This window comes from Lycorma delicatula, chromosome 7 (genome assembly GCF_047948215.1).
Source record: "Lycorma delicatula isolate Av1 chromosome 7, ASM4794821v1, whole genome shotgun sequence".
Lineage (NCBI taxonomy): Eukaryota > Metazoa > Arthropoda > Insecta > Hemiptera > Fulgoridae > Lycorma > Lycorma delicatula.
The window spans coordinates 92,431,017-92,446,152 of record NC_134461.1 but is presented as its reverse complement, the minus strand read 5'-3'; the positions used below and the strand labels follow the sequence as shown (position 1 = coordinate 92,446,152).

At 31.3% G+C, this 15,136-nt stretch overlaps 1 protein-coding gene across 4 annotated transcripts in view; it reads right to left on the bottom strand.

The window, feature by feature from the left end:
- Window positions 1-15,136, bottom strand: part of LOC142328099 (mini-chromosome maintenance complex-binding protein) — a 59,902-nt gene that overhangs the window by 16,736 nt on the left and 28,030 nt on the right. For all 4 annotated transcript variants that reach the window (XM_075371598.1, XM_075371599.1, XM_075371597.1 and 1 more), the window contains exons 7-9: window positions 12,334-12,538; window positions 7,366-7,483; window positions 3,825-3,998 (exon numbers count right to left, since the gene is read on the bottom strand). In XM_075371598.1, coding sequence (XP_075227713.1) covers window positions 3,825-3,998; window positions 7,366-7,483; window positions 12,334-12,538 — 497 coding nt within the window. The remainder of the gene's footprint in view (window positions 1-3,824; window positions 3,999-7,365; window positions 7,484-12,333; window positions 12,539-15,136) is intronic.

Sequence of the window (15,136 nt, the reverse complement as noted above, 5' to 3'; positions counted from 1 at the left end):
ACATCTGTTGCCCATCAGTTTAATAGGATTAAATAAATATTTGCCTGCAATATCACTAATTATTATCTAATGTACTTTTCTTTTTATTTATAAGTAACTAAAAGCTATTTAATACTTTTTATGAATTTTATGGAGACTTCAGAACAAGAAATCAAGTGAAATAATTTTTTTTAACTTCAAAATCTTTCAACATACTATAAACCACACTAAACCAAAATTAGCAGTGCACTAAAGCCATCAAATTAAAATTAAGGAGAAAATATAATTAAGCCATCAAATTAAAATTAAGGAGAAAATATAATTATATTTTAGAGTAGTATTATTTCTATCTTTTACCCAGCAGGTTCTGGGATTGAATTTCAGCCAGTTCTCATGAGGTACAAAATTCAATTTCACTAAAAAAATAAATCAGTAATTGGGCATTGACCTATTGTTTGTGTATGAACAAATAAAATTTAAATCTCATATTTTTTAAAAAATGAAAATTAATTAAAAATACATTACACTGGGGAAGAGATTTTTTTTGGTCTCAGGAATAAAAATAAGTGATTCTGATAGTACAGGGTCATTCACGGGAACCAGATGTTTTTAAAATAATCATAAAAAATTGAATATTTACTTTAAAAAAGTTTTATTGGTACTGAAACACTTGTTAAATCAAAGCATTTGTTACTTAGTCATGGACGAAAAATTATGTCCGGCAAGTGATGTCCATTTTGGGCAATACATTGTTGTAGCCTTTCATGGTAACTGGCCTCAATTCTTTGCAGCATGTCTACATCAATCTGGGTGACGTGATGACGAATTGCAATCTTTAGGTCCTCCAAAGTATGCGGTTTATTGCCGTACACACGCGATTTCAGAAACCCCCAGAGAAAAAAAATCACAACTACTCAAGTCGAGGGACCGAGGGGGCCAAGGAATGTCGCCAAAACTGGAAACGATCCGTCCCGGAAACAAGTTACGGAGAACAGCCATCGTTGCCCTTGCTGTGTGTGCTGTAGCTCCATCCTGCTGGAATAACACATTTTGAAAATCGATTCCCCGGTTTCGTAACTCAGGGATGAAAAACGTATTCAACATCGCAATGTAACGATCAGCTATTACAGTTACAGCAGCGTCATTTTCTTCAAAAAAATATGGTCCAATAACACCAACCTTTCCTATTGCACATCAGACAGTCACCTTTGGGCTATGAAGTGGTCTCTCGTGAAGCTGATGTGGGTTTCTTTCTGCCCAATACCGGCAATTCTGTTAGTTGACGAAGCCATTCAGATGAAAATGGGCTTCATCACTCATTAACAATAACAAATTTCCATTTTCTTCAAAAATGGTAAGCATTTGTCGACAAAATTGTTATCGCTGCGTGAAATCTTGCTCGTTTAACTGCTGCACGATGGCTATCTTGTAAGGATGGAAATGCAGGTCTGTATGCAGAATTCGTCTTACCGTACTTGTGCTCATTTGAAGCACTGCTGAATGCCTCTGAATAGAGTGGCGTGGACTTCTGACAATGGCTTCCCTTATTCGTTCGATGTTCTCCGGAGTGCTAACAGTTCGTCGGGGACCTGGTGGTTTTTTTTTCAATATTGAACTGCTTGTTCGAAGGTTGTTTACCCGTCGCTGTCATACGCGTACAGGCGTTGATCTAGCGTCCACGGCTCCATCTCAACAACTAAAATGTAAATGCTATGAACAAAGGAAACGTCAGACACCAGCGACGTGCCCCTCCCACCATGAACGCCCGAGTACAACCCACTTCAAAAACATCCGGTTCCCGTGAATGACCCTGTATATTATCTCCTGAATTCATATATGATATCGGTTTTCCTAATCACACAAGGTTTCTGACAGACAGGTATTTATAATTTCAAACATTTTAATACTTTCTACATTTTTAACTACAAAATATTCAAACATTTGACTCACCTAGAAAGTAAGAAATGACGATTTTCTGTTATATTTCACCTAGAAATCTAGGTATGAGTGCAGGAAGTGTATGTACTTTAAGGACATATTACAACCCAAATCTGTATAAGATGTTATAAGATCATTGACAATAACATGGTAATTTTTCACTTTTAGATTTCCCAAAAAACTCCAAGTACATTTTAGAATGCTTGCCAAGCTGCTTTCTCCAGTGGATTCAATAGTTCCTCAAACTTTTCATTATGCATTATTGTATTTGCTGACCCACTAATATCCCGTTTTTAATTTTTCTATTACTAATTTTTGGAAACTTCTGTTTTAAGTATATGAAACCAGGAGTACTGTCCACGGCCTTGACGAAATTCTTCATTAATATTAGTTTGATATGTAATGTAGGTAGATACATACACATTTTTAGGATTACACAATGGGTCATCTTTCACATTTTTCTGTTCAAGAATGATTGATTCACGTTTAGGCCATTCTTTTCTAATGAAATGGTTTTTTCTGTCCCTGCTATCCCATTCACACAAAAAACAACAGTACTTTGTGTAACCAAGCTGTGGACCAAGAATAAGTGCAATTATCTTCAAATCAATACAAATATTCCATTCATACACTGCATATTGAAACTTTTCCAATATAAATTTAAAGTTTTCATATGTTTCTTTCATAAAGCAGAATGAGCCACAGGAACTGATGGAAATTTATTGCCATTATCCAGAAGCACAGCTTTTAAACTAACTTTCGAGGAATCAATGAATAAGTGCAATTTTTTGGGGTTATGTTCATTACAAAGTGTATCTATAAGAGAAGAAATGTCACTACAAAAATACTAAGCCATTTTCTTCAGAAAAATAGTCTTTACATTCAGAATGAAAATTACAATACGCACACATCTTTGTATTATTTTGAAGAAATTCCATACTTTTAACCGGAAAGCAAGCATTTCAGACTTTTTTTGGATAACTTTAAATCTAGTATAAGTTCGTTAAGATTTTCTTGAGTCAGTAAATGAGGCTGATGAGCTGCTTTGTTCAAAAGTTGTATCACCAGAATCTGTTTCTTTTTCTTCCTTATTTCCATCAGACTCTGAGCTCTCTTTATCTATTGTCATATGTTCAGGGAGCTTTGGTACAGGCAATTCTTCGCATTGTGGAATTGGTCTTACTGCAGATTGCAAGTTAGAGTGCACCACTGAATGCTTTGATTTTGACATAATCCCTTTAATGTTTGTTAACCAAAAATAACAGTCTGAAAATTGACCTTTGGGTTCTCTCCAAATCATAGGAATAGCAAATGGCATGTGGCGTGTGCTATTTTTCCATGCAGTGAGAAGTCTAGAACACAATAAATAATAGATATGTGGGACCCAGGCCCTTGTTTGGACCCCAACTTTACACCCAAAATGAAGTTCAAAACACGTTTTTATGGAGTAAGGTTTCATTTTTGGCACTTGAGCGTCACTTCACCACACACAAAACAAAAATTGTTGGGATGATTTAAGATAATGCTGGGCATTTTGTAACTAACAACTAATTAAAAGAAATAAAGTTGTAAATATGTAATACACAATAATTCAGACACACAAAGCACTCACAATGATGTGTTTACTGGTTCACTACTATCTCACAACTGGCATCGTTCTCATGAATGTGTGCTACACTTCTAGATCATGTTTGTACATATCTATACATGTCTGAACACAAAAGCATGTTGCCCAATGTTATTAAAATATGAAAGTTCATTTTTTTTATTTTAAAAGAAACAGAAATAATGTGCATTTAAATTAAAACAATCACATTTTAATTGCAAAAAAAAAATAATCAAATTTGTTATAAGTTGCGACAGATTAATTCATATCATACATTAAATCAAAATTAAGATTTACTTACTTAGGGGTAAACGTCATTGTATTAAGATTCTGAAGTGTCAGAGAAAGATAATGGCTTTTCGGTACCAAATTTGATAAGAGTGAATATAAATGTTGTGCATAATCTGATTTTGTTGGAATATTTGATATATTTAAAGAAAATTTACCAAGAACAAGGCCGTTCTGTCGATTAAATCTGAAAAGAAAATAATACAAAAAATTAATTAAATTAGTTTCTTCACAGTATTTTACCAAAGATATTGTATATTTTCTTCTTTGTATATTTTCTTCCTTTTTTTTACAGTACGTTCAAACATTACATTTAAACAAATGGATCAGTTTGGTTGACTTTCTAATTTATTGTTGAAGTTTCTCTGGTGGTCCTGTTGTAAACGTATTTTTTCATATAACTTAGATGAAAGTTCTTAAAATGAAAAATGATATTATCTACAAAGATAATAATTTGAAGATATTTTTAATTATACTAAAAAGAATTATAGGATTGTTACAGTATTACGATAAATGGCCACGTAACATTTTGAAAGTATTTTCAAATGAAAATTTAAGGAAGATAATATTACCTACTCTTGCATTCCAGAGAATCTTGTTGCATATCAAGACACAAGTTTCTTGCAAGTCTCTTTTACTGTACAAGCAGATTTTTGTTACACATACCATAAAAATGTCAAAAAAATAAAAACAAAAACAACAAAAATACAAAAACAGACTAAAAAATTTCACAATAACCTTTTTAATTTTTTAAATTTTGACCTTTTGAAGTGATCAAATTACACAGCTTAATAAGCCATTTATTAATAATTTAGTGCTGAATTCAAAAAGCTGAATTAAAACACTGCATCTTACACCTTATTGCAGGCTCCTGTGAAAAGGCTTATTTTTATTATTTATCCTGTAATAATTTTTGTCATACTAAATTAAGACAAATTCTTTCTTTTTTAAAAAAAATAGCTAAACTAGTCACCTAATAAAAATAAATACTTAATTGCCAAAATAAGTTTTTTTTACATAATACACTATTTATTAACAATTTACTATTTTTTTAACATAAAAAAAAATAAACCACCAGCTACATGCAAAGGCTGATGCAAACAGCTGGTTATATCACTCTATAATGCTGCATTAACTTATAAAACATAACCTTACAAATACTAGCAGCTTAAAATAAAACTAGAAAATACAGAAGAGTATTCAAAACCAGCAAAATTCGTTCATAAATATAAAGAATTTATAGCCATACAATTGCAGTAAATACAGTATAGTTTTGGCATTAACTGAAGAAGTATTTTTTCTTTTACATTTAATATGGTTATTTTTAGGTTGGTTTTATTATTTTTTAAAGTCTTAACAGTAAAAGAAAAAACAAAAAATCATATAATCAGTCATCTCATTTTGTAGTAAAATCATATAACTTTAGAAAAACAATTAAGTTCATCATATCTCTTCACAAAACTATGATAGAAATCTTCTCGGGTTGATTGATTCGAATCAATGACCAGAAACATACATCTTTATTCACAGAAGATTAAATATAGACAATACTGTTTTATACAAAAACATGAAAGAAGAATGTTTAGAAACTGAACAAAAACAAGCACAACATTCAGTAAAAAAATTAAAAAACTATTAACCAACAATTCATTAAAACCACCACACATGTACAAACAAACAAACACACACATACACACCAATATTAATAATAAACAAACACCAAATATTGTATAAAACGATAAACTCACAGATTGAAAAGGATTATATTTTGATCTAAAATATCAACTTTAGATTTATTACAATTAACATATATTTGTTATGGTAATTATTTATTTACTTTATTTACTATTGGAAGAAAATTCTTCCTGTTCTGAATAGTTTATTTAAAACAGTAAAGTTTTTAAAACAGGGTAAAAACAGAGATTTTATTTAACACAGTAAAAATAACAAAAGCTTTTGAAAAGGTTAAAAGATCATGAAAATCAAGAAAATCTCAATTAAACTGAGAAAGAAATCTGTCAAGTGCTTTGTTTTGAATGTGCTATTATAAGGCTTTGAATCATGTATCACAAGAAAAAAGAAAGTGAAGTACTTATAAACCTCTTTTTGAAGTTTATAAACTGTAAACTTATGAGTTGTAGAAAAGAATTTTTTTACTACACTAGTTTACTTGGCATTTCTCCTGCCACACCCCATTCGGTCGCCCTAAAGCATAAGACCAAATGTCTGTGCCAAAAACAGCTACTGAGCCTTGAAACAGTTTACTAATCAGTGTCCTAATTAGCTCCTAGAGCTAACCTAAAAGCGTGAGCGGAATAAGTGTGGTATCATACACCACTTGCTTGCGTGTCTCACCGCCCACTTCTCATATATCACTAAAATGGGTAGGCACTCCCTGTAAACTACTAAAACATATATGACTATCAATAATAAAATTTATCTTGTCAAAGTCAGCAATTCGCTGCCATGCCTAGGCCGCTGAATGCCAGCAATTACCTGTCCACTATTAAAGCGCTTGGAGCCTTAATCTGGCTGGTAACCAGCCATATCTCTCAGTTAACTTCCTACAGCAGCATGATAGGAGTCTTTTCCCTTAGGCAAACTACTGATGTCAGTTGAACAAAGCAACCGCATCAAGGAACTCCCACACAGTCTGACAATGCAGCTCTCGCCACATTGACTAAGTTCCAGAGTGGCCTGGGTTCTGCCCCCCCCCCCCACAAGAGCTGGGCAGTCAGGGCAGTCATTCGACTGCCAGGTGGAACCGAAACAAATATCGGTTTAAATTTACATGGTTGTAGAGCACTCAGGTTCCTGTTGCCCTTAAAAACGATGGGAGAGGCATACCATCCCCAGATCCTGTATAAATCTATAAAAGGACCTTCCCTTAGTCGTGGCATGCCATTCTTGCTGCCATGCTTCCATTGCGAGGCTGTAAAGCCTCCTCTGCAGGTGGGAGATGGACAACTGTTCGAAATTTAGAACATCTGATCACTACAGAACTTCAAATGGAATGTACATTAAATGGTAAATTACAGATTCACACTTTGCCAAGTGCAAAACACAAACGCTTTCTGTTGGAAGATTGCCATCTTTGTTACTAGTGCCTTCTAGAGGAAGGTGTAGGAAACGGTTAATTGGCTTGAATACAGCAAAAACTGTTGAGTTGCTCTTTCATTTCATGTATAATTAATAAATGAATGTGAAACTTGAGAAATATTACACAGCTATTAAATCCCACATTCATTTTGAATCATACAATATTTATTTTCTTAATGATCTTTGTGCTTTAAATTCTACTGAAGTCCTTGCTTTCTCCAATCATAGTAATATAGAGTGAATACAAATGTTTATGGCTCTTAGCCATAATTTTTGAAAAAACTCTGTTCACAGAGGTCAATTTTTAGGGTACTTTATAAAGGATTCTTTGCCCGAGAGTACTTTATTCAGCACCCTGTGCTAAGTACAGGGTATAAAATATGTTATGCATAAAGTAAAGCAAAGCTCCATTTCATAATACAATAAAAAATCTTTAATCAACATTTAATACTTACACTGTAGAAAGGAGATAACATATAAGATAATCTGCAACAAGACAGTCATCAAATAAAACTTTTCTTAACACACCATTTAATTCAGCTCTTATATTTTCAGCACTCTGTAGCATTCCATCTAAATACAAAAAAAAGGTTAATTATTTTCCATAATTTGAAGAGGCAGACCAGACCTCTTTCTTTAATCAAAGAAAAAATCTTTGAACAATCATAATGATTTACAGACTAACTACATAAATTTCATGAATAGATAATATATACATGACTACAGTTTTCTAAATAAATATAAATAAAACAATCTACAAATAATTTTAAAAAGAATAATTAAAATTAATTTTATTAATGTATTACAGATTACAGAATTTACCCAGCCACCATTTGAAACAATGTGATGTATAGAAGGAAACAATTTTGTGGTTAATTAGGTAGAAGTATGAAACAGAGCTTATTCACTTTATAAAGCATACTCATTTTGTGGAATTAATGTTATATAAGCTGTTATTATATGGTGCTGGTAAGGCCTAAATCCTTAATCCTCATGACTTCTATCCCATTCAATTCGTAACAGATCTCACTGAAAAAGAAATGATCTCACCTCCAAGACTGAAAGTGGCAGAAGCATACGGGGAATGTGTATGAAACTGCTTGTACATATCGATTCGTTTCGCATTAATTTATCATCAACCAAAAGCGGATCCATCATTCCATCTATAAAATAGAAACCTATTTGTCTATTGCAATAATCTATTCATGTCGTCATCAGCTATGGTTACCACTTCTTCAACCCCTTCATCTGTTTGACTTTAAAACCCAGCGATTGTAAAAACTTGATGTTCTCTCCGCTCAATCACCACCACTTGGCGTTAACTACACCTTTCTCTTCCGTTGTTACTATCGAAAATCAACATCTTAAAACATATATAGAGACTGAAATAAAAAATGAAACACAGTATTACAAAACAACTGCTCTTCATCACAATTCCAAACGAAGGCTGACGCTTTCACAGCGAAGACACATCAATTTATTGTCCTGATCAATCAGTTGTATGAATATTTCACCTATTGTTTTTTGATCAATGGTATATATCAGGTTCCAGGATGACTTTTTTATCATATCGCCAGAATCTATCATCAGAGGCAACTCATGTAGCACCTGATCCTGTTTGCAGCTGACAGAACTGCCTTTGGCAATGTTACACTTTACAATAATATTTACAGGTGCAATGTTTACAGGATTTTCAGATAAGTGTATAAACATTACATGACAACAGTTTCAGTTTAAAACCATCAAAGCAACTAAGCTGTATTTGTGAGTGAAATCTACAAATACAGTGTTTTTATTTCTTTCTGCAATGTATAGTTGTTGACTCTGATATGTACAATCTCTCCTAAATCTTCCATCTGGTTTTCAATATACTCTGCGATATTGTCCAATTCATAGCAGCCTATAAGTATAGCAACAGTACTTTTCTACCGTATGATATAGTATGGTTTTCGTCTTTGTCAAGATTTTCCAGAAGGCGAACATAAATCTGTTATTTACATCCTCTTCAATGTTATTAGGTATGCTGTTACCCGTCATTACGTACTGTAATCCCATTTCCCATCGTCCTGGCCGCAGTTCCAGTTCTGGAAAGGACATGTATGTGACTGAAGATCCTTCACTGCTGAACGATAATGAGTACATCAATAATGAGTCTACAATAGTGAAAAACAAATCATAAAATAAATAAGATATTTACATATTATCCTCTGGCACCAGTATACACAAGAAACATAAGCATAAATGACTGCATATAACGTCATCTTTTGCCTGATATCTGGTATACTTGTAGGAAACAACGCTGTTCTCACCAAAGTAGCGCATCAGTACTAATTAAGGGGGTATTTTGTCAATACTATCGAAATAGTCTACTGTACCCTCCTACCTAGTGCACACCCAATGCATTCCAGGTCCCTTAGTCATATCCAGATTGACTATATATAAGCCGCTTCTCGCTTCCATGGCTTATTCGATAAATTATCTCACATTAAAACACCTCTAAAACAAGGTATGTTTAATGCTCTGGCTTACTCTATCAATTCCTTATCAATCGGTAGACGGATTGATTATATTATCTATTATTTCTTTTTTTTAACACTACCACTACGTTTTAGGTTTAATCTACCACTTGATTTGTGTCTCAGATTTAGTTTTCCACCCAATTTATTTTTAAGATTTAAACGACCACTAGATTTCTTTTTCTTGACTCTATTGCCAAATTTCACTTTCAACTTTATCGCATTCATCATCCCCAAAGTAGCTGCAATTTCTGTTAAACTGAAATCAGGCACCATCACTCGTTGCCAAGTTCTTTCAACCAACTCTTTATCGACTTTAACTCTAGAAACATTATCTTTGTACTTAGCATAAGCGATGTCGTGCTGTTTGCATGTCTGATCTGACTTATTTATACCAAGATCACATCTTCTCAATCTCTTCTTAGCTTAGTGCAAGACCACAGTACTGAAAGCCAGGTAAATGAGCTACTACCAGTAGATAATCTGCAGCTCTATTCACTACAGTGCCGACAACATTGCCTAACGATGATACAATTCCAAACCTTTTTTCCTAGTCATAGTGTTTCGCTCCTTTTTCACGACCTATTTGCCATCTCTTTTGATACAAATTGTGAACTGCTATTCATTAACCATATTTAGAAATTATCACCAAGATTGCCCTGATTTCAAAACCATCAGTTTTTGTATCTGAACCTTCGAGTAAGGTCTTCCCACTCGTTTTCTAGCTAATTGAATATGCGTTTTTTTTATTCATATCATATTTTCTTATCATATTCTCTGATTGTTTCTGATACATCTAACTTAACATCATTCATGAAACCTTCATTTCTCTTTTCCACTTCCTGTAATCTCAGATTTAATGATAATTGTATATCTCTTATATTGTCAATCAACTGGGATAGTTTGTTTAAATATTCAATCGCTTCCAACATACATAACCTAATGTCAATCACGAAATCTTCCTTTTTCTCTTCCACTTCCTTTAATCTGCAATCAAGTGCTAACAACACAGTTTTTATTTGTTAAATCAAAGTTTTCATTGTGTCAAATTGTTTGTTCACTCTTTTATTGTATTCAGCAAACATAACATCTACCCAATGGAAATTTACGGCATCCATCTTTGTATAAGCATCACTAATGTTCCACAACTTGCACCCTTTCATATAATAACCACCTTTGGGAACAAAGCAAAGCCTATGCCTGGTGGACCGTGACAAGCCTTACCTAGTTTATGATTACCGCCCTTGCTACCAATCTGGGCATCTTCTACATTTGTAAGAAAAATAGAAAGTCAATGTACTATAACCGCTGGTTATGGTGTAGTCACTTAAACGATACCTTGTTCTTTCAACTCCTCTATTATGGCAACAATTTTATTGTTCATGCCATTACACTCAAATTTCTAAAGTTAATCTGTAGATCAATGTCATCAGGTTAAATCATCAATTTCAAAACTTACAGCTGTTAAAAATAAATAAGGGAAGTTCTTATGCCTGGGCTGCAATTCTTATTGATTTATTGTTAAATTATGTATATTAGGTACTCAGTTTGCTGCATTTAGTTTTCCCTGTTTGATTTAATTAAGTCATTCATTCAATATCTTTGACAATTAAATATGGAATATATTCCCAATAAATCTAATTTTAATGAAATAATGTGTATGTGAATGTTAAAATGAATGAGGGTGATAAAAATGATGATACTGAGCTCATGGAACTGAATCCTACAGACTGTAATGACAAATTTGTGTACAAAATAAGATTAAAATTTTGTTCCAGAATTTTGTTTGATAATTTGAAATTTTAAAACAATACATTGCAAATTCAATAACATTTGCAATTACAATTTTTTTTTTAATTATCTGAGCAGGTACACTTATTCTAAAATTCACAAGTCAAAATGTTAAAAATTCAAAATTTTGAAATAAATCTTTTTCTACATGAATGAACAGTTGTACTTGAGACAAGGTTTTTTTTACTTCTTAACTAAGTACTTTAACCACAATTAGTATCAAACTATCCAACAAAAAACAGAATGAACTATTTCTATGCAACCAAAGAAAACTTAAAAGGTAAAACTGAATGCATCTATTTTGTCTTCTTCAATCAATTGCCATAAATGATTAATCAACCTAATCAGCAGAGGAACTAAAGAAAAGAAAAAGAAAAACAGTGCTTATTATGGCTACAGCAAGTGCAATATATCTAAGATAGATAAAACAACCAACAATCAGAGTTAATTTTTCTGACAGTAATGATGTTTTAATAAACAGACAGTTCCCCAAATTGAATACACCAAAGGAGTAATTCATAAAGCTGAATATCATTGCAGTCGACTTAGCATGCAAATACACAATGGTAAATTTAGAACAATGAAGGCAATGAGGAAATAACACACGTTCATTTTCTGAGTAAACTTGGTGTGGAATTTTTTAGTAATGGACGGTTATCCCATTTTCAGGATGACATGTGTCTCATGGCACACCATATACATCAATCTGATTATGCCACCTAACATTCAAATAGTGTAATGACCTAGTGCATAACTTGATGTAAAAATTATCATAGTGCCAATATAATTCATAATTCCAGTGGTTGAATAAAGGGGATTGAGGAAAATGATTAGTAAGTTACCTGACAGTATCTTTAAAATAATAATAATAATAATTTTCATATAGATAAAATTATTGAAACTATTTTAATAACACTGATTTCACATCCTGAATCAGTTTCTACTTATTCTATTTAGTCAATTCATTCTCTAACGAAGATTAATGAAGTAATCAATGGTTAATTAAAAAATAATTCATTAATTATCAAAACCATGCATTTACTTATACATTAATTAAAGCAACAACACACCTTAATGCTTTTACTGCAGCTAACAATTATAATTAATCCGACATACCTAAACTAATTGATGGAGAAACAAGTGGGTTACAATGTTTTAATTTATTTACAGCAACAGCATGAAGGTGAGGTACAACTGACAAAGGAGGTAATCCTTCTATTGCATCATGACACATATCTTCTGCCAATGATGGATCAAATGATAAGAAACCAGCGACTTGTATAACTTCATTTAACTTTAACTGATATTCTTCATCGTAAACCTGAAATGTTTATTAATTTAATGTATACATTTTAAACTTAGCTAAAAATGATAATAAATTCATAAATCAATAATTTATTTATCATTCATTTATCAATAATAATAATATACATGCAAAAAACCTAAAGCTTGATTACAATTATCAATCAATTAATATGAACATGCCTGATCACATTTATACGATAAATTTTGTCAGATCATAGGTTCAAATGGAGAGATCATGTTTGTTATTGAGTTCTTGTTTATTGATTTGCATTCTTTAAAAAGCTGTAGAGTAAACCTAAAACAGTAGTTTTAGAACCAGAGTTTTTCTGTAAAATTTTTATTTTTTAAATTTTCACTAAATTTTCTGATAATTTAAAATAATGTTTATTTGTATCTTATTTATTTTTACATCATTAAAAATATATGACATTCATATAAATAAAATGTTATTTTTCAACTTTCTTCTAACATGCATTAAAATTAATCTTAAAGTACTTTTATTATAACATTTTACTACATTTAAAAGTTTTAACACATTTTAAAATCACTTTCCCTAAAAAAAAAATTATTATTGTGAAATAAGAGATAAAAAACCAAAAGTAATAACTTATTCCATAATTAAAAACCGAATACAAATTTTTTTTAACTAACATAACTCAGTTATTCAAAAAAAATGATCCAAATCTTAATTATTTTGTCAGACTTAATAAATTTTGAAAGTAAAGAAAAACACATTAGAGGAAAACCTGTTTCAACACAAATTTTTTTTGCTAAAACTTCTTTCAAATATCTTTTTCTTAGATTCTTAGTTGTAAACTTAATTATGAAACATTACCAAAAAACAGTTTATATTATTGGATTATTTGGTGAATAATCAAAACTGAAAAAGAAACAATCGCACAGGAGAAAGAAAGATGGCATGAAGAAATACATCTCAAAAAACAACAAGATGAACATGAAGAGGAAAAATTGTTATGAACAAGGAAAGAATGAAAAAATTAAGAGATGATAAATGTAAAAAGGAAGAAAATGTTAAAACCAAAGAAAGCATAAAATGATTAAGAGAAGATGATAAAGATAAAGAGGAAGAAAACATTAAGACCAAGGAAAGAATAAAAAAATTAAGAAAGGATGATCAATAAAGAGAGAAAATTTTAAAACTAGAAAACACAAATTAAATTAGAAGAATTATGTCAAATCAAAAACAAAAAATAAATAAACAAAATGATGATCAACTCTGACTTAGGGAGAATATTGTCTGACAACATCAAGGAGTAATGAACTAAATGATAAGAATTTTTTGTTATTTATTAAAAATCAGGAATGTATACCTCAGTGTATATGTAGTTCTTATGAGAGTCTATTTTTCAGTTACTGTGTAGTGAATTATAATGCAGAAAAAATTAAATAAAAATTCCAGAATTAAATAATTAAATTCCAGAATAATTTAAAAAAATTAAAAACAGAAATTTAACTAGAAAATCCAAAAATAATACGATTCTAAATTATAATTTTCAATTAATATTAAATATTCAAATGTTTCACCAAATCTATTACATATTCAATATCTAATCTATAATCTATTATATACACACTTTTTTAAAAGTACATAACATTTTATTTCACTAATAACTTCTGATATTTTTCATATTTTTTTATTGTTAATATTTAATTGTTATTTATTTTAAAGATGTTTTTACAATCTTTTTTTTTGTCTTCAGTCATTTGACTAGTTTGATGCAGCTCTCCAAGATTCCCTATCTAGTGCTAGTCATTTCATTTCGGTATACCCCCTACATCCCTAACACTTTGTTTTATATATTGGAAACGTTGCCTGCCTACACAATGTTTTCCTTCTACCTGTCCCTCCAATATTAAAGTGACTATCCCAGGATGCCTTAATATGTGACCTATAAGTCTGTCTCTTCTTTTAGCTATATTTTTCCAAATATAGCTAATCCGCTAAGAGATAAGTCCAAGTTTCACTTCCATATAAAGCGACATTCCAAACATATACTTTCAAAAATCTTTTCCTGACATTTAAATTAAATTTTGATGTAAACAAATTATATTTCTGACTGAAGGCTCGTTTCGCCTGTGCTATTCATCCATCGCTCCTGCTTCATCCATCTTTAGTAATTCTACTTCCCAAATAACAAAATTCTTCTTCTACCTCCACAATCTTTTCTCCTATTTACACATTCAGTGGTCCATCTTCGTTATTTCTATTACATTTCATTACTTTCGTTTTGTTCTTGTTTACTTTCATGTGGTAGTTCTTGCATAGGACTTCATCCATGCCATTCATTGTTTCTTCTAAATCCTTTATACTCTCAGCTAGAATTACTATATCATCAGCGAATCATAGCATCTTTATCTTTTCACGTTGTACTGTTACTTTGAATATAAATTGTTTTTTAACATCATTAACTGCTAGTTCTATGTAAACATTAAAAAGTAACGGGGATAGGGAACATCCTTGTCGGACTCCCTTTCTTATACAGCTTCTTTCTTATGTTCTTCAATTATTACTGTTGCTGTTTGGTTCCTGTAAATGTTAGCAATTGTTCTTCTATTTCTGTATTTGAACTGTAATTATTTTTTAAATGCTGAA